Consider the following 26,835-nt stretch of genomic DNA (forward strand, 5'->3'; position numbering starts at 1 on the left):
TGTCATTTTAATTTTTACTTTTAAATTTTAACATATAATTTGAACAAGTCGTAAGTATCTTAATCACGTTATTACGCTTGTATTTTTATAAGTTGGTCAAATTTTTGTTTCATTATCATATTTTTCCTATTTTAATTATATTTTCAGTGTAATTAGTCTTGTTTTGCATCTACTTAAGTGAAAACAAACTATGACATTCAGTATTGCATGGAAAAATGGTATTGAATGCAAAAGAATAAATTAGATTGAAAAGCAATAGAATCAAGCGTAAGTGTTTGTGGTTATAATTATTTCATTGAAATATGGTCACGATAGTTGAAGCCTCAAGGATGAAGCAACTTAGCAACAAGTCAATTAGACAGAGACAAACCCATAAAAACAACAACTGAGAGGCTATTGCACTACCATTGCATTACCTCAGCTTCCTGTAAGAACATTAAAATTGATGTCATTTCACTTTTGGGTGATCTTCTGGTACAGCCATCTTTCAACTACATCAATTCACCCTCAATTTCCACACTTCACAGGTATGCGGGAGGTATCAGCTCTAGACGATGGCATTGGAATATTTGGAACAAAATTACTAGAAGTGAGTAGCCCATTCTGCTGTACTTACAGGCTCCTTTCATCCTTCCATTGAACCATAAGCAAATGGTCGAATATGTTGCAGTGATAGACTCCTCTTTATCAGTGTCTCCTTAGGAACTGGGATAAGGACTTTTTTAGTTGGTTACCTACCCTCTTGTCTCTTCCGTTCATTGCTTTTGTTTTGCATAAAGAACGATATACCTTCTTCTTTTTTATGTGACTTCAACTCATATTAAACTTTAAGTTCAATCTGGCATGCACCAGGAGTAACTGCAGCATATTGGGAACATGGGGCCGATGTCAGTCTGGATGCATTTTCCTTGGTGGTCCGGTAGGTGCCAAACTGGGTTTTGTTCTACAATAATATTTAAGTCGGCTTTGGACTAGAATTGTGGGATCCGGCTTTATGGCATTCGATATGAGGCTCTGGTGAAGGAGTGGCATTATTGCACCCCAATATGAACCTCCTGTGAGCTGACACCCATGACTTTTGATCATTTCATCTTAAAACAAATTTGACTTTAATAAAAATAAATCAAATCTTTTATGATGATATTCGATGTCACACCCTACGAATCTGTTTTTGAAGGGTAATGTCTCGAGATAGTTTTTCAAAATTTTCTTGCCTAAGGAGTGGTGTAATTAGGTAAATTTTACCGGCCAAGTGCAATAATCTATTCTTCTTTCTTTTCATTTGTTTATTTTTTTAATTTTCTTTTGGAAAAAAAAAAATGGAACAAAGATTAGGTAGGCATTGACTGATGGGGTAAAAGTTCATATCTGTAGAGGTAAATTCCATGTGAAAAATTAAATTTATCAATTAGATCTTTAATTAACTTGTAGGTTTTCCAAAAAAAATATAAAAATAAATATTTTGAAAGCAGACTAGAATTAAATTGTCTCATGGTTTTTGCCATGATGATTGAAGAATGATAGCAAAAAGTCAAGAAAAAAGAGACAAACCCATAAACAACAATCGGCAGACTATTGCAGTACAATTTCATTACCTCAGCTTTTTAAAGAAAATTTGATGTGATTTCACATTTATAAGTGTTATCATATTCATAAAAAAAATTTAATGAAATGGTCTGCCCAATTTCTTATCCTCATTCTACTGGGCTGAAGCCCAATTCCCAGATCCCAGCCCAATTCTAGTGGTCGAACCCAAAGTGGGGCCCAATGCCAGTGGTTGAGCCCAAAGTGGGGTTATGAGGGGGGCAAAGTAGACACTGCAGTGCATATTGATTTATTTAGCTATCATGCATTAAATGCCTGTGCCGTAGTCAACTTCATGCCAGCTTATGGTTCTTATTTCCGAGAAGTCTATTTTCTAATAAAAATATAAAATAAAATAATGATTGGGCTAGAAGCCTAGAAGCTTTCTAATATTTTTATTTTTATTTTTATTTATATATAAAAGAAACTTTTAAAAAGTGAAAAAAATGAAAATTGAAAAGAAAATGGAATATTTTGCACCCATAAAAATTTGAATTTTAAAAAGATAAAAAAATATTTATAGTTAAATATTTTGGGAAAAAATCACTTATTTTCAGTATTAAGATTTCAGTGAAATTAAAAAAAAAATTAATAATATCTTTTCTTTTATAAAATCTATTGAATATCCATCCTTTTTTTTTCCTTTTTTTTCATGAAACCATCATCCTAATTTGTTTTTTTATTTTATTATCTATTTGATTTTTTTTTTAATTTTATATTTAATAAATATTAAATAAATTTCTGATTGGAAGATTCCTTTAGTTTCAATTTTGAATTTTGAATTTTTTTATTATATATTGAATTATGTGGTATTTAATTTTTTATAAAGTATAGATTTATTTAATTGCTTATGATAAAAAAAAATATTATATTTACTTTTAATTATAAACTATCAAGCTCTCATTAAATACATATATTTACTTGATAGTAGTGGTGAAGTCTTATCCAATAGATAATTATTAAATAAGAGGTTTTATTCTTTGAATTTTTTCTAGAAAATTACTAGAATTATTGAAATTTTTCTAATGAAATTTATTGTTATTTTAAAAAATTCTTTTGGTAAATTTCTTTGAATGTTTTTGATAAACTTTTTTATAAAATTTAAAATATTTGATTTAGTAATTTGGTACTTTAATTGTTTAATTAATTAATTATATAGTAATTATAATAAAGTAATAAATGATAAATAAAGTAACAACTGACCTCTCATGTGAAACCAAGGTTTAATTCATTTTTGGTTTGGATTATCGCAAAATTGGATTTTGATGTGGTGTAGAATTAGAAGGTTTTCAACTTATCATATATGTATAAAACCTCCTTAAAACCATTCAAGAGAATAATTAGCAAATCGAACCCTTATTTGTGTATGATGCATGATACCCTCATGTGAAACCAAGATTTAATTCCTTTTAATTTTGATGAAAGCAAAATCGAGCTTTCATGCAGTCTAGAACTAGAGGGTTTTCAACCCTTGTCGAATATGTATAAAACCTCTTAAAACCATTCAAGAGAACAATGAGCACATTGAATCCTTATAAAATATTGAGTTTGCATTTTTCTCTTTCTTAATCTTTTTATATATATGTACAATTATTATTTACTATTATTAATATATTATCATTTATTTGTCTTTACATTCATCATAATTCATATTTGTTAAAATTTGAAAAAGAAATCAAGACTCAATTCATCCCCCTTTGGATATCTATCTTAGGCTAATATATCAAGAATTTACACCTCATTGTTACTTTTAATATATATTCATCAATAATATCTAAAATATTATTAATCATTTGTAATTTTTAAGGATGACCCTTAATTATTATTATTAGTGTAGTACTCTCAAATTAGCAATCTCGAATTTCATTTTGAAGTGTATCATGTGAATGATACTATAATCTTTTGTACCTCGATATGAAATGTTCATTTATAGAAAATCATATCACCATCACATTCTTTGAAATACTCATCATGACAATGATCTCATAGTGGGTGTGTACATAAAATACCTTCCAACTTTTTTTGTAAGTAAAAGAGTTGAGAAGTATACCATGATGCAATACACGGTTCTCACTTTTGTAGTCATTACCATCAACCAAGCATTAAGACCCATAAACCCCTAAAACCCTAATTAAACCCCTTTGACTACCACCTTAAACACTTGTTCATATGCCTCATAGGTAACCACATCTTCATGTTTGGGCATAGGCATAAGAAATAGCAAAAAATAAGCAAATGGCAACATTCAGATTCCATCTTAAGTTATGAATTGGTCACATAAATGAATATCAAATAATAGCAGCTACTACCCAACATAAAAAAAAGCATGATATTCCATTCACATTATTTTTCCACCAATTCATTTCTAAACTTGGCCCAAAAAAAAAAAAAAAAAGTCTAAGTTGGACCCATGAAAGAAGAAAAGTACCAACCTAGATCAAAATTTTCCTTTAATGGTAGAACTCTTCCCAATAGCACATGCCTCTGTTCATCAGCAATACCATAAAATTGAGGTTTATGGTCAAACAATGATGCGTAATGGTGTGACACCCCTCTATATATGGGGCTGAATTTTGAGTCATAGAGAAACAACATCAACAATGGCCTCTTCTCCATCTCATTTCTTCGTACTAATTGCCACCATTTTCATATCTTCACTGTTTCATCCCTCAACTGCTCAACTAAACTCGTCCTTTTACTCTTGCACATGCCCCAATGCATACACCATTGTCCGCAGCATTGTTCACCAGGCCATGGCGTCTGATACCCGGATCGGAGCTAGCCTAGTTCGTTTACACTTCCATGATTGCTTCGTCAACGTAAAAGAAAATTATTTACTTTGATATTACTTTCTAATTCCCATCTGGAAAGAGGGTTGTTTTCTAATTTTCATCTTTATGTTGGTTTTGTACTAGGGATGTGATGCTTCAATTTTGCTGGACGACAGCCCGAGCATACAGAGCGAGAAACATGCTGCTCCTAATTTTAAGTCCGCTCGGGGATTCGAGGTTGTTGACCGCATCAAGGCCGCTCTTGAATGTTCGTGCCGCGGAGTTGTCTCCTGCGCTGACATTCTTGCTCTGGCATCCGAGGCATCAGTCTCTTTGGTAAGAACATTTTTCATGCTTTGGCTTGTTTGGTTGCCCAGAAAGCATAATGCATGCAAAGACTTTAAACTCTGTGTCTTGCAGTCAGGGGGTCCTTCATGGACTGTTCTACTGGGCAGAAGGGACAGCACAACGGCCAACCAAGCCGGAGCCAACACTTCAATTCCTTCTCCCTCTGAAGGCTTGGCCAACATTTCCAACAAGTTTTCTGCAGTTGGCCTCGAGATTACCGATCTAGTTGCCTTATCCGGTCCTTACTCCTCCAATTTCCACTTCTCCAACATGTTCTAACTCTCATGAATCGAATTCTTAGAGGAGTTGGTTTCATTTTACAGGCGCTCACACCTTTGGAAAAGCTCAATGTCGCACATTCAGCGAGAGACTATACAATTTCAAGGGCACCGGCGGTCCAGATCCGACGCTCAACGCAACATACTTGGCTATTCTTCGACAGATATGTCCAGAGGATGGGAATGGGGGCTTTGGTCTAGCCAACCTTGATCCCACAAATACACCTGACGGTCATGACTTTGATAATAACTACTTTTCCAATCTTCAAAGCCTCCGAGGCCTTCTCCAATCCGATCAAGAGTTATTTTCAACACCCAATGCTAAAATAATCGCAATTGTGAACAGCTTTAGTGGTAATCAGAGCGCCTTCTTTCAGAGCTTTGCTCAGTCCATGGTAAAGATGGGAAACATTAGCCCGTTAACTGGGAAGGATGGGGAGATTAGGTTGAATTGTAGAAAGGTTAATGCAGGCTGAATTCCATGTGGCTGGTGACTTTTGTGAGGTGGGGGCAGCAAGTTAAAGGCCCTCCTATGTCCCTATTAAATAATTTTTTTTAGTTTAAAAAAGAAGACTAATTTTCCATGGAATTTCAAGTTTATTAGAGAATTAGAGTGCGTTAGTAATTATAGAAAACGTTTTTAACATTTCTAACATTTAAATAATAAAAATTTTCAAGTATTAAAGATATTAAAAGTGCTTCTTATAATCACTATCAAACGAACTCTTAGTAATGATTTTTTAAATAAAGTCATCTTTGTAATGTGAAAATTTAGACTTTTATACATATCTGACTTCATAGTAAGATAGGTTTTTTTTCTTCCTTTAAGTGGAGATTGAAAAAAGAAATTCAATCAAGTAATACCTTAATCAAAATTACTTAGAGGATGTTTATTTTTTTTATTTTTTGCTAAAAACAATTTGTTTTCAGAATTTAGGTTATTTATTTTTATATTTTTTCATAATTTATTATAAACTTTTTACTAAATTAAAAAAAGTCAAAATATGTCGTTTTTTCTAAATAGAAAAAATAACATATTGATTTTTCTTTACTTTTTAATACTTAATATAAATAAAATATTACAAAAACAAACAACTTAATATTTAACATTATTAAGTATTAAGGTTCTATTTAGAATTAAGTAAAAATACAAACACCGCCTTAGTGTTAGTAAACTACGATGAAATTCTTCTTTTTTATAAAATAATAATCATTTTAGAGAAGTTCGATAATACATAAACTTCATAACCTTAAATAAATTAATATTACGCCCATAAGCTCATTTTTAGAAATAATATGATATCATGAGCCTATAAAATTTATCGGAGATACGATTTTCTATATTTTTAATTGAAATTTAACTTAAATACAATCACTCAATATCCATGTAAATAAAATATTATTTTTTTAACCTATTGACCTAGTGATTTTACGACATATTTATATATTTTATTATTTTCTTAAAATATATAAACTTTTAGTACACGAATTCACGTGAAATTGTGATTATTCATTCACAAACTCATTTTTGAAGAGAATATGGGAGGATATTTCATCGTGAGTTTATAAGGTTTACGAGTGATGCAATTATTTATATTTTTAATTAAAAACTATCTTAGATCATTATAAATATTGTCTCTTTGAATCTATTAATGCATGTGATTTTAAGATATATTTATATATTTTACTATTTTATTAAAATGTATACAGTTTTATTATATTATGCCACGTGGAATTGTGATTAAGATGATTTTTCTTTTTATCATTTTTTTTATGAAATCCTTTCTATCTCAATATTATTAACATACTCATTTATATATATATATATATATATATATATATATATATTAGAGTGCAAACCTATGGATGAGTGCCACCACACATAATATAAAGTATTAAAGGTCAAAGAGAGGAAATTTTTAATTATATATTTCACATGGTGCAATCACCTAAAAAAACCTAATATAGAAATTTGTAGCTTTAGAAGGGTGCACCAAAAATTTCCCACACCCTCTAGGCTTGGGGTTGAACCCAAAACTCATACCCGAACCCACTCTTTCTCTCTCTAGATTGGAGTCGAATCCAATTTTTCAGACAATCTTCTCTCTAGAACGGATCACTGATCCAGAGAGAGCTCCATCTATGGGGACTTACGATCGTCTTCTGCTGATCATCAAAGCCAGGTTCTCAATTTTCGCCTTGCGTTTTTTCTTTTAACTCTCAAAAACCCTAGATTTTCATTTACTTACTTGAATTGCATAATCTCAGCTTTGGTGACTCGGGTAGGGCTTAGGTCACTGTTCGTGTGTAGAAATCGGTTTTTTTCGATTTGGGTGTGTTTGATTTGAAGCGGGTGGTGAGATGAAGTTACAATCTTGATGACCTTGACCTAGGTTTATCTATTTTTGTGTAAAGGGTAGGGTTTTTTATTTGGCTGTGTTGAATTTGTGATGGCTGATGAAGCAAAGTTACAATTTTGATTGTCTGCTGAGCTTAGGTCACCATTTTGCGCAAAAATCGGGGTTTTTGTGAGGGGCTAATCAATTTATGATGGGTGATGAAACATCGGACCACACAATGAATCTTGATTTGAATCTAGGTCCGGGTCCTGAGCCCGGATCCGGATCGAATGAGCCGGTGAGCCTGAATGATTGGGTTCAAGAACCTGTTCATAGAATTAGGGAATCGTTGAGGCTTAGGACGCGGCAGCGTTGGAGGTGGCGACAGGTTCAGATTCCTCTTGAAGCTAGAAACATTTCTATGGAATTGATGGCCAATACCGGCAATGGGAGCAGACCACAGGAGGGTGAGGGAAGTGTTGCGGCTGAGGAAAGAGACAATGAAGTGCCCAAAATGTGTGAAAATAAGACTACACATGTGGAGGATGAGGGGTTGGGTGGAAAGGATGATATTGAAAAGGGTAGCAGTGGTGAAGGGAGTTTTTTCGATTGTAATATTTGTTTGGACTTGGCTAGGGACCCTGTCGTGACTTGTTGCGGTCATTTGTTTTGTTGGCCATGCCTTTACCGATGGTTACATGTGCATTCGGATGCTAAGGAATGTCCAGTATGTAAGGGAGAGGTGACTGTTAAGAATGTGACCCCAATTTATGGCCGTGGGAACAATATCCGTGAGCCTGAGGAGGATTCGAGTCTCAAGGTTCCTCTTAGGCCACATGCAAGGAGGATTGAGAGCTTTAGGCAAACGATTCAAAGGAATGTTGGATTTCCAGTTGAAGAAATGATTCGGCGTCTTGGAAGCAGAATTGATTTAACCCGGGATTTAGTTCAGAATCAGGATCAGGATGGGGCCCGTGATACACTTGAGAGAAGTAATTCTTTGATTAATCGGCTCCTCACTTCTCGGGGAATTCGCAGGGAGCAGAATGTAACTGTGCCCACTGATGATGTGGTGGATTTAACACAGAGCGGCACAAATAACTCTGAGGCTGTGGAAAGCCGCAGGATTCCATCATTGTTTCCGCGAAGATCACAAGCTCATAGATCTAGTACTCTTTCTTCATTTTCGTCTGCATTTGAGGCATACCTCCGTAGCCAACCTATAGGAAGGCAAGAGCAGCCTCCACCAGTTGATGATAGAGATTCTTTCTCAAGCATTGCTGCTGTTATACACTCAGAGAGTCAAACAGTGGATACTGCTGTTGAAATAGACTCTATGGTGTCTCTTTCTACTTCATCTTCCAGAAGACGAAATGATGCTTCAAGAGTTTCAGATGTGGACAGCGGAGATTCACGTGCACCTAGAAGGAGAAGATTGAACTAGCAGATTTTCCTTTTCCCAATTATTCTCATATTCCGGAATAGCTGGACAATTTGATAATCCAACGACTATGTAAGTGACAATAACCTTTATATTGCCTTCATCTTACAAGTTACTCGACTATTGCCACAACCATTGGCTCCCTTGAGATATTTATAAAACCTTCTAAATCTTTTCTGCTTGCATATGGTTTGCAACATTGTCCTCCTTGAAGGGGTTCATGCTTTCAATTTGTATCGCAAATCAAATTTGTAATGGAACAAGTTGGCCAGCTTACTAGTCACCGCTGTACATAATCTTGCAAGTTTCATATATCTGTGTATATTTGCTTTTGATTGGCTGCATGTTTTTAATTTCCTAAGTATTTGTCTTGTGTATGGAAAAACTACTAGATGTGTTAAGAATAAAGCTGCTGTTACCAGATTATTGTGTTAAATAGGGTTTTTGGTTGTATGTGTTGCCTCTTTTGTCCCCTATTTTTTACTTATCATCTTGGTTCTTGGTTCAACTGAGAGAAGTTGCCAAGAAGTTGGTTTCAACCCTAACTGGCTATTTCTTTCTAGTGCACAAAAGAATTACAAATTGGTCCATTTCTTCCCAATTTCTGATGTGTCAACCAACCTTGCTTGTAACTATCACAATAGGCCCTAGTAACGCCAGAAAGAATAGCCTTTGCTAGAAACTACTTCTTCATTGCTAAATTTTTTAGAAAGCTACCATTTTGATATTGATCCTTCATTGGCATCAACACAACCAAAAAGGAATGCTACTTCTATTAACCTAGCTTGGTCATTGCATTCTAAGCCATATCAGACTCCTGACACCTTCATATGATAATTCCTCTTTGTTCATACCATTTGAAATTGAAATCGAACTACTTACTCTTTACTGCTGGAGATGATTTGGTTAAGTACGCATTAGGACTGCTAGTTCTTACAGTTCATTTCAATTCACATTCAACTAGCAGTACATTTTAAATTTTTATACTTTATTATCATCTTCTAAAAGAGTGGAATAAGTCCAGTAGGGCAACCATTCTTCCTTTATGGTTGAGTTAGTTTAAATTGGGATTATTTGGTTGTCTTCATAAACACATTTATGGGAAGATAACAAGAGAAGAGAATAATATTTTTCCATTCCAATTCAAATTACTTCAGAAGTATATGCTGCAAACACACATATCCTATTCTATTTATATCAATAAGATGTAATCCTATACTGAACTTAAAACTTAACAAAGTGTTAATCCCAACTAATTAGCCAGATTTGTGTCCAATTCTCTGGGAATCATTAATATATCCGATTCCTTGAGCTGCTAAAATCAAAATCTGTTAAACTAAACTCTTAGGCTAAGAAATCTTTATGGATCTTTATTCTCATTACAATTGGAAAAACTTTTTAAACTTTTAACCTCATCTAAACTAAGCTATTATTCCTAAAATGGGAAGAAACTTACAGCATAATCGAAATCAAATATAGTTGCACCTTCCTTAGCCATCCTATGGTTTACCTGATCGTGCTATCCTCACCTTATGGCACTGGAGCATGACTTATTGTATACCAGACATGATTGTTTCAGTAGCTTTGATGCTTCCATCAACTCACTTAACTCTAGGCATTAAAATGATTTTTTACTTTTCCTTTCTTTTTCAAATTTCTAGTTCACTTCATCCTAATTTGACCAGTAGTTAGTTGTACTTTTTGATATATGAAATGACTGAGAGTTTCACAGGTAGTAACTAGTTTCATTGCCTGTTAATCATCCATAGAAAATCTCCGTAATATGTTCCGTTCCATCCCTCATTAGGAAAACAATTCTTAAAACTCAAGTAAGAATTTTTGTACTGTTTGGAAGAAATATAGATATGAAGAGAAAGGAACAGAGTAGCATCTAGTCTAAGACCAAGAGAACTCCCACTCAAACTGCTCTCTCTGCTCACTCACGTGGCATTCTTTGTGTCTTCTTAGTGTCTTTGTGATAAAAGACAATCATCTTTGGATCATGTTCTCAAGAAGACAATCTTTTATTTCTTCCTTTTATCCAAAAAAAAAGGGAAAAATGTGGAAGATATTTTTATTTGCCTAAGCAGGCAATTTTTTTCTTAGCTTGCTCCCTGTAACTCCTTGTTTCAAGCTCTTCCTGAAACACTTTCTTATTTGATTTGGTTGCTGGCACTTATTTGGTTCCAATACAGTCAGTTTAGTGATCAAATTTTATACCTGGAAAAAAGAAAAAATTAGGTCTACACTCCCAGATGATATTTCTGGAAGGGTAAAATATGCTTCAGATTTCACTCAGGTTTGTTGTTTGAAATATGAGAATGTACATTTGGGTGTGTCCACAGAAGCATCTTCCAGTGACTTCTATTCCATGCTAGTTAGTTAAACTCCTTTCCAAGGATCAATTCCCTCTTTTCTGAAACATAGCTACTACAGATTACAAACTTTCCTTCTTTTGTTTCCTCTGTTCTCCTCATGATCTTGTTTCAGACGTTTATTCAATATATTTGCCTACATTATCAATCCTAGTTGCTCTTGGTCATATCATACTTGTATAATTCAAAATTTCAAAGCATGATTAGGGGATCAAAAACCTGAGACCAAGTTCATTGATGGGTTTCATATTCTTTACCAATCACCCCCCACCCCAAAACAAGCAGTGCCCAGTTCACTAACCAATCAAATTCTTAACCAATCCCTTGCTTTGCCCGTTCTTTTCACCCACCCACTTAGGGTCAAGGTTTGAATATTTGGTTTGAACATCAGTTATATTCACTATAATGATTGATGGTAGCTTTGTTCAAAATGATGAAACTTCTATATCAAAGGGTCGATATTAGTAAAGTTCTGGGGCCATTAAAAAGTCTCATAGTGAAATGTCATGAATTCCGTCTTCCATCCTGCTAATGACAATATTTATTTTGACCATTTACTGTGGCGTTTATGTCTACAAATGTTATATTTTTGCATCTATAGTAGAATGCTGTGGTTTCAAAGCACAATTATTTCCACTATGTAATTCAGCACTCATCCAAATTAGAGAGTGGCATTCTGTGCCAATTATGCTCTTCACTGCATCTTACCAAACATTATGAACTAACTTACTTTCCTCAATTATTGCTACCATTAAATTTTACCAAACAATATATTATGCTTCTATGATTCCATCATTTGTTGTCTCATCACTTCTCTATCTTTGTCGTTGCATTCTTGGCAATGCATACCCCAGCTATCAACAGGGATTGCTTTGTTGTAATCCATTTTTTTGTAGGCCACAGTTAGGACATGTTTAGAAGTATAACCCCAGGGTAGGATTTGCAGAAACGGCACTTCTGGTGAGATTGCCTTTTAGGCTAGTTAGCCCTTGCTGTAACATATTATCCAGCCAATACTAGCCTACAATTTCCTGTCTTCCATCTGCACACCATGTTCCCGAAACCAGATGTTCATACGATTTGAGTCCTCATTTGAAATATTTTATGATTAGAGGAATAACCGCAGGTACCCACTATAATACATACAAAGTTTTCAGTACTTATGAGCTAGAGAGTTATTTTTGTTGGGTAGTTCTTGAAGATACATTGACGTTAGGTTGTTGGATACCATAAGAAGTGTGGAGAGTTTTCTCGGAATTTCTTTCGCCCCATTATTATTTGAGTAATAATGAGTCATTATTAGTGTGGATAAACTTTCTAATCTTTATGATTGTTATTGTTTATTGACCCGTGAATCAGATTTTCATCTTTATGGCTGTGATTGGCATGACTTTGTGAGGACACTGAGGGGAGATTCTTTGTAGTTTTGCTTCTTCTGTGGAAATAACTGGTTCTCTGAAATATTTGCATGAATTTGAATTCTCGGTACCTGCATGAACACTTTACAGCTATCGTTTTGGACAGTGTGGCTTGCAAAATATAAGACAAAGAGCCCACTCTTGAGTGTATTTTTGTCTCTGTCATTTTTCTTTTTCTGCGGTTGAAATCTTGAGAAGCCGCCTTGGAAACAAATCTCGAAACCCGTTTGATTGTGATTGTTTTGGCATATTTTTTTGTCTCCTTCAATGTAGGACAAAGAACAATCGCAAGCAGACAAATGATCCATCGCCTAACCTCATCTTCTGTATGAATGATTGTTGGCATCCACCTGTGTTTTAAGGCAAAACAGTATTTTGAAAATGTTTCCAGGAAACTCCATGTATTGGCATAGGAATATTAGGTCCAGAAATGGTCTGATTGTGACTTGAAATAATGGTCCCAGGAGATATAAGCTGGGTTTTTGAGAAAAACCTTAATGGGGCTTTTTCTTCCATTATCTCTGCAACCAAACAGACGGAACTGGGCTTGGGGTGACAGTGGAGTTTGGTGGGTCTGCAGACTACCAGGCCTTTTAACCTTGGGGTTGAACATATGACATGATGATGGTGATGAGTATGAGTTACTGAGCATGATGATGATAATCATGTGGAGGATGAGGATGAGGTTGAAGATGAAAGATGAGAGAGGGAAAATAAGCCTGAAAGGTCTGAGAAAAAGGAGATTATGGGGGTTGGGGGAGGAATGGGAATGATTGGGGGAGGGAAAGGCTATGATTGACCACACGAGGGAAACGTATATGCCAAGCCATCTATTGGTCAACACTCCTCATCATTACCATTTTCCTTTTTTTTCTTTTTTTCTTTTTTCACTTTTCTTTCTCTTTCTCCAAAATCCCATTTACCATCTTCCTCGGAAAAAAAATCTTTTGTCAATGGTAGCTTCTTCTCAGTCTAAGCTCTACTACTATTATTACCATCATCCAAAACAATCATAATCTGGTCATTGTAGGTTTTTTCTTTCTTCTTCCTTTGTTATTTCAACATCTTCTTTTTCCTTCTTTCAATTCCATTGAAAAATAAATTCATGATTTTCATCATTTTTCTTTTTAGCTTTGGGCTTAGGGGGATAAATCTTATTTTTGGCTTCAGTCCAAGTTGAGATTATAATTTCGAGGTGACAACTTTAGGAGGTTAAAAGCTTAATAGTATGATTAAAGTTTGATTAAACATTAGATAACACTGTCCATAAGTTAAAAAGGTGGATTTGCAAGAACTTGTATTATTCAAATATTTTTATTAATTTAGTTTTTAAAATACCATGCGGATGGATGTGAAAATCACATTCAAAGCCATACCTTTCTGAAATATGAAAAAAATAAAAATAAATAAAGGAAATAACAGATGGAATGATGAAACATGATGTACACATCTCAAAATGAATGATTAAAAATCAGATAAACATGAAGCATGAAAAGCAACCCTTTTGCCTAAACTTCATTAGAAATTTTGAAGAACAGCATGATGGGTGATGATAATGATCATCATCAGGAGGGGAAAAAAAACATATATTTATGGTCGGCTGTCTCTATCTTTGGCAGCATCACACAGGGGATCCCAGGTTGAGATGGATAGAAAAAGAAGAAGAAAATAAAGCATGAGAGAGAGAAGTGATGATGATGATGATGAAGGTAATGATGATGATAATGAAAGGAAGGCATGAGAAATGAGAAAGGAGAAAGGAGAAAGGAGTAGGGGGTGTGATAATGATGATGTCTAAGAGACAAGGATCCTTCTATTTCCAGGGTTGCATGCTAAGCTGTCTTGTCTTTGCCCTCTTCAGTCTTCACTCACTCATCTTTCCTCCTAATCATAAAAAAATAACACTCCCTCACTTCTCTCTCTTTATTCAAACTCCATTTTCTGCCCTGGATTTAGGGAATCTGCAATCATTAAATGATATGAAGCCATGCCTCTAATCATGCCCCTTCCTCTTTTCCTCCTCTCATTTATGACCTTGTTTAACTTGGAAAAAAAATAGATATAAAAAGGGCTCATTTTTATCATCGGTTTTAATTTTTTTTTTTCATTAGTATCGTTATACATTTATTCTCTTTATCAAAATTATTTTTTATAAATAAAAATATTTTAGATAAAAATGTTCAATAATTCTCTAAAAATAAAATACATTTATAAATATACTAAATGATGAAATTTGAAACCTGTAATGTTTTCATGTGTTTACATTGAACCTCGGGTCCTTAATAAAATTAAGTTACAAAAATTACAAGATAAAGACTGAGTTTCATATTTTGATTAAAAGTTATATTTTATAAATGTTTTAAACATCTTTTACTAAATAAAATTTGACTTTTTCCATCACATTTGAAGAAAAATATGAGTTTCTTACTTTTTAAGAATATGACGAAATTAAGTTATGTTGTGTGAGGCTTTTCTCTCATTTTTCTTCTTTTTAAACTTTTTATTTTTATTTTTTTTATTTTAAAAATATATATTTGAAAAAAATTTAAATACACCCATGAAATTTGAATACAATTTTGCACTTCCTGGTGTGATTTAAATAGGTTTTAGAAATATTAATTTTTAGTTGAGGTAATATGTAACCTTTTGTCATGAATAATAGAATAAGTAAATGTAACTATGGTATGAAAATGGTATTTAAAAATTAATTTGTAATAATTATAACATTTTCAAAATTTTCAATTAAATTAAAATTGACTTCTCTCACGTAGCAAAAAAACATTCATCTCTATTAATATTTTTAAAGTTGTGTTTAATCTTTAAATTCTACTTTTGTTTTGGGGACTTCCTCCTAACATGATTTGAGATTTAGAGTACATTTGATATTAATATTGAAAAATATTTATAATCTTTTTAACACTTGAAAGATAAAAATTTTAAAATATTAGAATGGTTAAAAACGTTTTGTAAAATTATTATCAAACATACTCTTAATTTATAATAAATATCGTTATCTTTTTAAAATATAATTCTCAAACTAAAATCAAATTTATAGCAAAAATAAATTATTTTTATATATTTTTATTGTTTAAAAAAAATTATCAGTTTCATATTTTATTTATTAGTGAATATAACATAAATAAGAGTTTTCGGTGTTTATAATATCTGAAAGATAAAAAATTTTAAGTGTTAAAAAATACTAAAAACATTTTTTTGAAATCACAAGATTCAATGTAAAAGTTTCTCTAAATGTTTTTTACTTGCCAATTAATTTAAAAATTACATTCAAATTTAATTTTGCTGCTACAAAAAAGAAACCTCAAGATCATTAATCATAATTTAAGATCAATCCTCCAGTCAATCATAATTATTAAAAAAAAAAAAAAACACTGAACTCATTCCTTGATATATTGGAGGATAAAAGCATCATTTCAATCCTCAGCCCATTAATCACGTGCTGATATTAAAATCTTAAGCAAATTCTATTTATTTTTTAATAATCCTTTTTCTATATACTTTTTTGTTTTTCTTAGTATGGTGTTTATTTTTTTATTGAATAGAAAAAGTTAAATATTTTGGTTTTTTATATTCAGTTAAAAATAATCTGTTGATATTATTTAATATAATTAAATTTAATTTAATATTGAATGAGGTAAACATGTTACTTTTAATTAAATAAAAAAAATTAAAATATTTGATTTTTTTTATTCAATCAAAAAACAAACCATATGTATATAAGATTAGACTAATTGTATCTCTTCCATTATGTTTGATATTCCAAAAGTACGAGAGAGAAAGAAAAAAAGGTGTGAAAGAAAATTTATTTTGTTTTATTTTATTTTAATAAAAAAAGAAAAAGAAATGATAACATCCGTTCATTTATATAATTTTTTATTTGTTTTCAAATGGGATTTGTGAAAGTGGTAGAATTTTCAAAAGGGTAATTATTTGTTTGAACAAGTTGGATTTTGAAATGGAGTCAAATCCGAAGGAGCTATAAAGCCTAAAAATGATGAGGAAAGAAGCGCCTTAGAGAAGAAGAGGGAGAAGGGTAGGGTTGGGGTTGGGGTTGGGGGACTGAGTTGCATAAAAAGTAACGAGATAGAAGACACGCACATTTGACAGAGCTGACAATTACCCTCTTTCCATCATTACTTACATTGACTGTCCAACTTTCACACCTTCCTCACGCCTCTCTCTCTCCCTCCCCTCCCCTCCCTCTGTCTCTGTCCCTGTCCGGCTGTCCCTGTCCCTGTCCTGTCAATCCTCTGAATACGACGTCGTTATACCCCCCTCATGGACCATTGTTTTTAGAAAAATATATCATTTTTGTTTGGATGCTTATCTTAATAATGCATTATTACTGTACCTCAACAATGCACACTTACTATTTTTGTGGCTTTCAATGCCTTCGGATTCAAATAATATGATCTAAGAGAGTAAGAGTACAAAGCATAATTACTTGGCTTTCAATATCTTTGGATAATTTCGATAAAATAATATCATCTAAGAGTACAAAAGATAATTAGTACAATAGAATTATCAAAATTTTGAATATTTGTATAAAATATTAAATATTTATATTCAGACGTATATGTTTATTATAGTTTTTATTGTGAAATTTACTAATTAAAATGTCACTTTATATGAAAAGAATGATTAGACATGAAAAAGTACAAGGTGGCCTAAAGATGATGGGATTGCTAGTTTTGTCATGTTCAATAAGTGTGAAATATTTATGCAATTTATGAAAAATTATATATTTTTATATATATAAAAAAATATTTAGATAACAATACAAACAAACTTATAAGATGCTAATTTAGTATAATATAAAGGGGTGAAAGATTATGATTGAGCGTACAAAAATTATGATTATAAATAATATGATAAAAATATTAAGGTAAATAATTTTTTTTATATTTGATTTTATTATAAAAATATAAAAATAAATAAATAAATTTAATTATAAATTTATATATATATTTTAAATTTATTTAATATTCGAAAAAAAATAAGGTAAATTTTAAAAATCATATAAAAATAATTTATTGATTTTAATTTTTTTATTTATTTTTTTTTCATTTTTCTTCAAATATTTTAGAAACCACATATAAACTTATTTTTGTTTGGTTATTGAAAAAAGCTATTTTAAATTATATTTATGATTAGACACATTGTATTTTTTTGATGTGATTTATTTATAATTAAAAAATTCACACTTTTTTCATATTGGAATCAAATTTTTATTTAATTTTAAAATTTAATAATATTATAATTATAATAAATATATTTTAAAATATAATTCTTAAATGTAAATTTAATACTAAAGTACCAACTAATTATAATTCTATTTTTTGTTTATATTTCTACTTTTAAACTCTATGGAAGGAGAAATTAAATTAAAAAGGATTTATTATTACCATATTAAATAATTTTATCCAACAATAAACGATAAAAAAAAATAGCTAAAAGAAAATTAAAAAAGAAAAAAGGCAGAAGTTTGGAGAGAAGGAGGATGGATACAGATACAATCAGGTGATAATAATGGAGAGAGAAGGGTGGTGGGGACCACATGTATATAAGGGTGTGGAGAAGGAAGATCCCCGGTACAAATGATTGCAACTGTGGAACTTGTCTCCTTTACCATCTACAGCTGTCCCCTCTCTGGGTCCCACTCTTTTCTCATCATTACTCACTCACGCCTTCCTCACGTGACTCCCCCCCCACTACGTACCTCTCCTTTTCTCCTTTCTCCTCTCCCTCCCCCTACCCCACCTAATTTTCTGCCCCGACCCACCCCCACCTACCCCCATTTTTCCTTTTCGACTTTTCTTAAGTTTTCCCCCTTTTCCATTTAAGCCAAATAGGCGTGAAAATTTTTTCTTAAATATTTAGAGCCGCCATTGAAGTAAGAGTTCCTCAAGAAAACAAATCCTTTCACAAAATTTTCCCCTTTTTTTGGTATGAAAATGAAAGTCAAAATTCTTATATAATAAATTAATATATAAAACAATCAATCGGAATTCTCCAATATTTTAAAAGATAATTCAAAAGTCTAATTTTTTATTACATATGATTTAAATAATTTATTATGAAGAATAAAATTTAATATCTAATTAAAATTTTGAAACATAAAATTAAATTTTTTATTTAAAAAAAAAAGAGTTTGGAATATCATTGATAAAAATAAAACAAATTACATAATAAAATAATTATTTGTCACATTTATTTTAACAAGGAGATAAGGTTTTGTAATTCATGTCATTTTTCGGTTGGACATAGACCAAGGATCAATATTAACGGCTATCATTAGTGGATTCAAAACCTCAAAAAAGTGAAATACAAAATTCCACTTTTTAATCATGAAGTTTTGTGATGACCAAATGGAGTGGGAGATAATGATTATTCCAATAGACAGTTAGTCACTATTTTATTTGTGTTAATTGACCATGGCAATCAAAATAATTCATCATAATCATTTTCAAATCTTAATTTCTGGGATTTAATCATATGATTAGGTTTCACACACCCTTCTCACTATTCATCATTCATATTTCCTTTGTTTAAAAAAAAAAATCAAAATTGCAATCAAATATTCAACAAGAAAAAGTAGCCAAACTTCACCAACCCATGGGTCAAACTTGAAGACAAGTTTCAACGACTCTAAAAGGAAAAAAAAAAAAAAAAAAAGAAAGGAATCACCCTATAATGATACATTGCATGCCCACTTTTTTTTTTTTAAAATAAATAAATAAATAATTTTTAGTTTCAGTCAAACATTTATCCAAAAAACTGGCCAAGTAGAGAGGAGGTGGATAGCTTTACTTTTACTACTAAAATATTTTGGTTGGTTTTTAGAACCAAGAGTCATGAGTCATGGCTAGATAGCCCAACCAAGCACACTCCATTAGACTTTTTTTTCAGCTTTCTAGATTTTCTCCAAGTGGTCCTATATTCAATTTTGACAAAAGAATATTTATTTGAAAAAATTACAATTTCAAGCATGTTAAGTTAGAAGAAGACTGAATGATATCCCTTTTCATTTAAAGAAGTGAGGATGGGGGGCATGATGATTGGCAACACTCCATCAGGACCATCACATTTTCAATGGCAGAAAAAGTCTTTTGTGAGCATCCAATATACAAAACCATAATTCACATTGATTGAAGCAATAGAGCTCTCCCTCTTTTAACATAAATAATTTACCAAAACAACTATCACAATAAGTATGCAATTAAACAAATTACGGTGGAAGTGGGTAAAACATAAAACCTAAAAGAGAGGTGGGTGACCAAATTATGGGTCTTCTCACTCCCTGCTTCGTCCTTTTTAACCCCTTCAATATATTATTAATAAACCATAAAAAATTCAAGGTAACCAACCATTGAATTATTAGAGTTTAGTGACGCAAATTGTATTCGACTCCGTTCAATGGGTAAAAACATGAACATATTATTTATATTCATATATTTTAATTTTAAAATAATAATAATTTTTTTGGTAACCATGGGTAATTTTTGATGGTATGTTCCTATTATCCTATACCAATAGTTCACGTATAGCGCTCTTTCTCCTTCTCTCTCACTTATCATTAAAGCCTGCATGACTTCAATAATTGCAATGATCCCAAAAGCATGACATATCTGACCTGGTCACCTCCTCTAGATGTGTATTTTAATTACGACTCCTATAAAGCTATCCCACGCGCGTGGACCACCCCCACCTCTTTCAATCTTTATATTTATTAAAAACACCCAACTCCCACATTTTTTTATTATTTTAATATTAATATTTTTTTTCAAAATTAATGCCCTCATTGGATACCCGGGTTGGGTTTTTCATCATTTTAAGATAGTTTCAAGGATTGATGGCTGCTGATCAGAGGACAATGGGACATTTTTTTTTCCTTTATTTTTCTGGGTTATCTTTAATAATAATGATGATGATGATGGTTATTATTATTATTATTTAAATAAAATAAAAAGGACTTTTTCTTGGAATAGTAAAACATGGTCTCCTTGTCTGCTTAAGTAAAACATAATGGGGCGGTTATGGTCAAAATCTCGTGCTAATCTGACCACATCTTCAAAAGTTTTCATTGGTTTTGGAAGAGAGTTTGGTTTGGGTTCACCCAATGGGGGTTTGCCACGTTGTAAAGCTCCCATTTGAGGTCTGGTTCGGTGAGTCAGCGGTCCAAGCCATCAGGGACTTTTCATTTCAATTGCGTCACCCCATTTCAAGCATTTCTTCTAATATCCTCCAATATTCAACGAAATCCTAAGCACATAAAAATAAATATTTTTTATTTAAGATAAAAATATAGTTAGAGTCTTTTACTCTTAAAACCATTAAATTATTTATAAAAAAGAAAATGGGAAAATATATATATATATATATATTTGAAAAATGATGAGAATGTCTCTTGTGGGTAAAGCAAGAAATGGGTATTGGGAGGGGGGTTTATTTACAAATACGTGATAAAGACGGCCTAGGATAGTAGGAGAGAGGAGGGGAATGTTTCTTAAAAGTTAAGATTATTCAATATTCAATTATTCAACAACTGGGATTTATGATATCATATCATATGCTTAGTGGTGGGGGAGGGGAGGGGCCGGAGGGCCGAGGGGCGAGGGGGGTTTCATGGCGTTATATTAAATCTGCGCTGCTCTATTCTCTCTTTCTCTCGTGTATGAACGCTTGTATATTTATATAGATTCACGTGCGTTTGTCAACCTGGATTTGTCGGTCAATCTTTACTCGCACAAGGCAAGCAAAATAAAGGGTCTTTGCTTCGGCTTCACTGCGTTTATATATTGCAAGATTGCAAAAGTGGTCTTTTTTAAGCCTCTCTTCTTCAACGTCTATCCAAAACATTCCATCACTTTCTTTCCCTAGTTCTGGTGGAACCGTGGAAGCCATATCTATATGGAGCTAGCTCTGAGCTTAGGTGATGCCTCCAAGCCCTTTACATTTCTTGACAAGACCCAGAAGATGGTCAACAAAGATGCAGGGTTCTGCATGGGTTTAGGGACTGGAATTATTGGGAAGGGACAGGGCCATGGAGGTGAAGAAGATGAGAGGAAGGTTTCATCAGATCCGCCCGTTCAGCTTGATCTTCTACCGTTTTCCCCTGTTCCTCGCCACCATCCTTCTTCGCAGCTTCGCTTCCCGTGGCTCGCTGATAACCGTGAGTCTGCGATACCCAAATCTCCAAACCTGAGTTTCTCGATCTTTGTTTTTTTTCGTTATTCTTATCGCTTTTCAGCGCTTCTGGCTTTCTGACAAGTGGGTTTTGATGGTTGCACCTGATTCACAGTGATGTCTGAACCCGGTTCATCAGATGGATCCGGGAGAGCGCTGGACGTGAACCGGTTTCCGGTGGCTGTCGCGGCGGCCGAGGATGCGGACGACGGAGGAGCGCTGTCGTCTCCGAACAGCACAGTCTCATCTTTTCAGATGGATTTTTCGATATACAGAAGCGGAAATGGAGGAAGGAGCAAGAGAGATTTGGAGGCAACCGTGAATGAAGTTGAGACATCGAGAGCGAGCGACGATGATGAGAACGGTTCAACTCGGAAGAAACTCAGACTCTCTAAAGAACAATCTGCCTTCCTTGAAGAAAGCTTCAAAGAACACAACACCCTCAATCCTGTAAGTCAAATCTTAGAGTCTGAAAAAAAAAAAAAACCATTTTTTTGAACAGAAAGTATTTTCAATCAAATGAGTGAATACGATCTTCATTTTTACTTATTATTAATTTGTTTTTGCAGAAGCAAAAGCTGGCTCTAGCCAAACAACTAAATCTCCGGCCACGCCAAGTAGAAGTGTGGTTCCAGAACAGAAGAGCAAGGTATGATGATTATTTTCTTCCATAAGATTCGGTAGAGAAATAATGTTTGCAGTTGCACCTTGGCTCAGGGCTCTCGTCCTCAGTTATGGGAATTGATTCTGATGAAATGATACATTAAATTTGCAGGACAAAGCTGAAGCAGACGGAGGTGGATTGTGAGTATTTAAAGAGATGCTGTGAGACACTGACAGAAGAGAACAGAAGGTTACAGAAGGAGTTGCAAGAATTAAGAGCTTTGAAAACTTCTCAACCCTTCTACATGCAGCTTCCTGCCACCACTCTCACCATGTGCCCTTCCTGCGAGCGCGTGGCCACCACCTCCACCTCTTCCTCCGCCGCCGCCGCCGCCGCTGCCCCCACCTCCACCTCCGCCACCCTTGCCAGAACCAGACTGTTCCCCTTTTCACAAGCCCATGTGCACCAGGCTCCAGCCCACCAGGCTGCTTCATGAGACACATCATAAAATCCAGACCCCCAAAAAAAACCCCTAAAATGTACTAGCTTCTTATTTTTAATTTTTTGTCGTTTTGTAAATATTTTCGATTTGGGAGGATTTTATGTGGAATTACTTTTGATCTGATAGTTTCTTGGTAATTGGGTTTTAGAAAGCAGAGGTTGGAAAGAGTGATTACAGTATATTATTGACTACTGAGGAGAATGCAGGGAGGAGATTTTATTAGAGAACCCTTTTTGAAAGGGCAATTTTCCTCATGTATTTCATCCCATTTTGTATTAAATTTAATTAAAAAGACGCTTCCCTTTCTCTCTTTCTATTTACTTTGATTTCATTCACTCTGGGCTTGGCTTCATGCAAGAAGACAGCATGGTGCATGTGGGTGTGACAACTACTATGATTAAGGTATAGATAACGTGATCAAGATTTTAACTTATGATCAAAATACAAAGTACTTGATCCCTTATCGAGCTATAAAAATTATGACATCGGTATGAAAAAATAAAAATGTAACTTTATAATAAGAATACAAATAATGTGATTATAGTATAAAAAAATATGATCAAGATATTAAATAGGGTAAGAAAACTCAAAATACATAAAATGTAATTATGGTATGAAGAATGTGATCATGTATTAAAGCACCAAAAAATGTGACAGATATAAATAATGTAACCAATGTACGAAAAATATTATTACAATATTAAATTTAAAGTATGAAATGTGTGACTAAGTACTAAGGTGTGAAAAATATAAACTACCCATGAAGAATATGAGTATGATACAAAAAAATATGATAAAGGCATGGAAAATGTAACTAATGCATCAAGGAAAAAAATGTGATCAAAGTCAAAGTTATGAAAATGTAATCAACATAAGTACAAAAATTGTATCAAAATGTAAAAGAGTAATCAAAATTTGAAAGATGCAACTAAAATACAATGAATGTGACAATGATGATGAGATATGAAATTTGTAATATGAGAAAGGTTAAAAAAAAAAAAAAAGTATAGAAGTATGAATTTATATATATATAATTATTATTATTCCACATAATAAGTTTTTTTTTTTAATATGATATAAAATAAATAAATAAATGTTACCTTTAAAGCAATGAAACTTTCAACTTGGTTATATTTTCTTAGTTACAAATATAAAATTTAAAAGATAAATAAATTAGTTTTAATTTTCATTAGAATTTGTTAAATTTGGACAAGTGTTAGATATAATATATTTAATTAAATTTTATCTTAATTAATTATTTTGTTAATAAAAATTTTAAAAATTGATAATTAACAAAGAGTTATAAAATTTTTATATTTTTGAAATATATGTAATTTAAACTCACTTAAAATTTTTTGGATTGCATTCATTTTTTAATGGATCATTTATTTATTTATTTTATTATTATGCACATGATAATAAAAGTATGCTCTTTGATACCAAAGTTTGACTCGCTTTAGAATTACATCTAAAAATTGTTTTATTAGAATTTTTCTACATCACATTTGAAATGCCTTTCTCTACTTTTTTAAATAGTATATTATAGAAAGAAAAAAAAAACCCTTAAAAAACATTAATTTTAGCATTTAATATTAGGACATATGATGTAATTATTAGGGTTGAAGCTAAAGCGAGCTACTTGTGCATTGTTAGTTGATGTTTATTTTTTAGTTAAAGGCTAACGTCGCGGCTCACCCCGGGGGGCTCACCCATGCCTCCTGCCCGACGCTGCCCATCAAAAGGCACACGGACGCCCCTCCCCCCATGCAACGAGTGCCCTCCCCGTGCACTCAAAATATTTAGTTTTTCTTATTACGTTAAAAGTAACTTGTTGATATCAATTAATATAATTAAATGGAAGTTATTGTTGACAAATTTATTTTAGTTATATTGATTGATAATTATATATGTTTTTAGTTGAATAAAAAAAATTAAATATTTGATTTTTCCTATTTAATAAAAAAAAACACCACCTTAATCTATTGTTTAACGACTTAAAATTTTTAAATAATTGTTTATATAACATACTATTAAAGCTTTGGTTTTTTAAAAATTTATTGAATTTATGATAGGAGACTATATATTAAGAATGTATTTGACAATCAAAATGTTTTTCATGAAAACATTCTCTAAAAGTGTTTGTAAGAGAATCGCAAATTTTTTTTTCTTTATAAAATACTATAAATGATTTTTTCAGATTTTGAAAAGTATTTTTAAAATTTTGTCCGATATTTATTTATTTTCAAAAACACTTCTTAACCTAAAAGGGTTTATTAAAATCACCAACAAACAGACCTTAAGGCTATGACACCTGTTCAAACCGGAATTGTTTCACCTCACAATAAAGAAGTTAAAAGCTTAACAAACAAATTATTATTTATTAAGTACCAAACGAGCTCTTAATATTATATTTGCCATGCTATGATCATGTATACATACTAGTCTTTGAAGGCTGCACATTATTTTTGGTTGACCAAATGTTGGATTAAGCATGGAAACTAAAATAATGCACCACCCACCACCAACATTATAATTTCATGGCATGCTCCATTCCGCCCTTTAAGGTTGTGCTACACATTCATTCCGTGGCCCCAATTTTTTTTTTTTTTTTTTTGCTTTTTCCTCAAAAAAAATATTTTTAATTAAATGAGATAGCCTTATCTTATTAGTCAATTTGTCCTTATCACCTAAATTGGATAGTTTAACTACCAAGTTTTCCCTTTTCTTTTGAATATCATCCAATGATTTGTATTAAGTCACCATCTCCATTTGAGCCCACCCATTTTATTTTATTTTATTGCTAGGCAAGTGGAAAATTAAATCATACGTTTTTACTATTTTAATAATAATAATAATAATAATAATAATAATTATTATTATTATTATATAATGATATTATAATTATGATTGTTATTATTATTTGAAAGTATGAAAGGGTCATCCTCATCTTAGAAGGTCAAAATTCTCTTGATAATATGATAGAGCCAGAAATATCAAGGAATGTTCCGATTACTTCAATTTCAAGTTTTGTAAAAAAATAAGTAAATAATATAAAAAAAATCATTCTTTTAAATCAATGATGTTATGATAAGGAGGGAAGACCACGAAGACATGTCATGTAAAAAGACAAAGATTTTTAATGTGTTTCGATGAATAATATAATCCTCAAGTGTATTAACACTAAATAATTCATTAATCAAAACAAATTAACAGAGTTACAATAATAAAAATTAAAAAAAACTCTCTTAATTACGCACACTCTTAAAAACAAAACTCTAAACATAAAAATGTTAAATATATAGTAAAACAAAACTTGTGAATTAGCACATAAAAAAAAATAAAAAAAATCTCTATGATGTTGCCTTCTTTGAACCCTCACGAGCTCATCGGGTGGTAGCTTGAACCTTACAAGTTGACTAGACAACTTAATTGTCGGCATCCCTAGTAAGGTCCTATAAAATTTATTCAAACTTTATAATCCAATATCATGTTTGTTAAAATATATATTTAAAAATATATTTTTTAAAAATGTTAGAAAATTCAAAACTACATTTCAAAGGAAAATTATAAGCCATGACTCACCATTTTTTTTTTTTTTTGAACAAGTCAACAACATCTCACGCCTCACATGTGAACACGAAATTATTATCTGAACTCATAGAAAACACATGTCTTTCATTTGAAAAAAATAAAAAATATAATTAACAAATATGTTTTATATTTATAAAAATGAAAAACATAGTTAAAAAATCATTTGTATTTTCTATTTATAAAAATAATAAAACTAATTTTATTTTAAATGACAGATTAATAGCTGAAAATTATTGTAACTATTATTTTATTTTTAAAATAAACATATTTCATGGGAAAAAAAAAGGGGGGAATCAAAATTTATGCAGTGTTACACTGTTACTTGTCAAACGCATCAGGTGATATGAGTGGGTTCATGACCCCAGTGGCGGAACAAACCC

The 26,835-nt window shown here is 32.1% G+C and overlaps 3 protein-coding genes across 4 annotated transcripts; all 3 read left to right on the forward strand.

Moving 5' to 3' along the window:
* Positions 1-4,184: 4,184 nt before the first annotated feature.
* Positions 4,185-5,512, forward strand: LOC117920689 (peroxidase A2-like). The gene is made up of 4 exons (XM_034838282.1): positions 4,185-4,403; positions 4,500-4,691; positions 4,776-4,941; positions 5,027-5,512. The coding sequence occupies exons 1-4, from the start codon at positions 4,185-4,187 to the stop codon at positions 5,455-5,457; spliced, it is 1,008 nt and encodes a 335-aa protein (XP_034694173.1). The 3' UTR covers positions 5,458-5,512.
* A 1,458-nt stretch (positions 5,513-6,970) lies between these two features.
* Positions 6,971-9,125, forward strand: LOC117920909 (E3 ubiquitin-protein ligase RFWD3). 2 transcript variants are annotated; one of them, XM_034838606.1, is made up of 2 exons: positions 6,971-7,164; positions 7,479-9,125. In XM_034838606.1, exon 2 carries the CDS (start codon positions 7,529-7,531, stop codon positions 8,762-8,764), a length of 1,236 nt encoding a protein of 411 aa, XP_034694497.1. In that variant the 5' UTR covers positions 6,971-7,164; positions 7,479-7,528; the 3' UTR covers positions 8,765-9,125. The 2 variants fall into 2 exon arrangements, with proteins under 2 accessions (XP_034694497.1, XP_034694496.1); XM_034838605.1 differs by having other exon boundaries at positions 6,972-7,164; positions 7,250-9,125.
* Positions 9,126-21,228: 12,103 nt separating this feature from the next.
* On the forward strand, positions 21,229-23,178 carry LOC117919734 (homeobox-leucine zipper protein HOX11-like). The gene is made up of 4 exons (XM_034836975.1): positions 21,229-21,744; positions 21,874-22,208; positions 22,328-22,407; positions 22,534-23,178. The coding sequence occupies exons 1-4, from the start codon at positions 21,483-21,485 to the stop codon at positions 22,856-22,858; spliced, it is 1,002 nt and encodes a 333-aa protein (XP_034692866.1). The 5' UTR covers positions 21,229-21,482; the 3' UTR covers positions 22,859-23,178.
* The last annotated feature ends 3,657 nt before the right edge of the window (positions 23,179-26,835 follow it).

This window comes from Vitis riparia, chromosome 8, assembly GCF_004353265.1.
Source record: "Vitis riparia cultivar Riparia Gloire de Montpellier isolate 1030 chromosome 8, EGFV_Vit.rip_1.0, whole genome shotgun sequence".
NCBI classification, from domain to species: domain Eukaryota; kingdom Viridiplantae; phylum Streptophyta; class Magnoliopsida; order Vitales; family Vitaceae; genus Vitis; species Vitis riparia.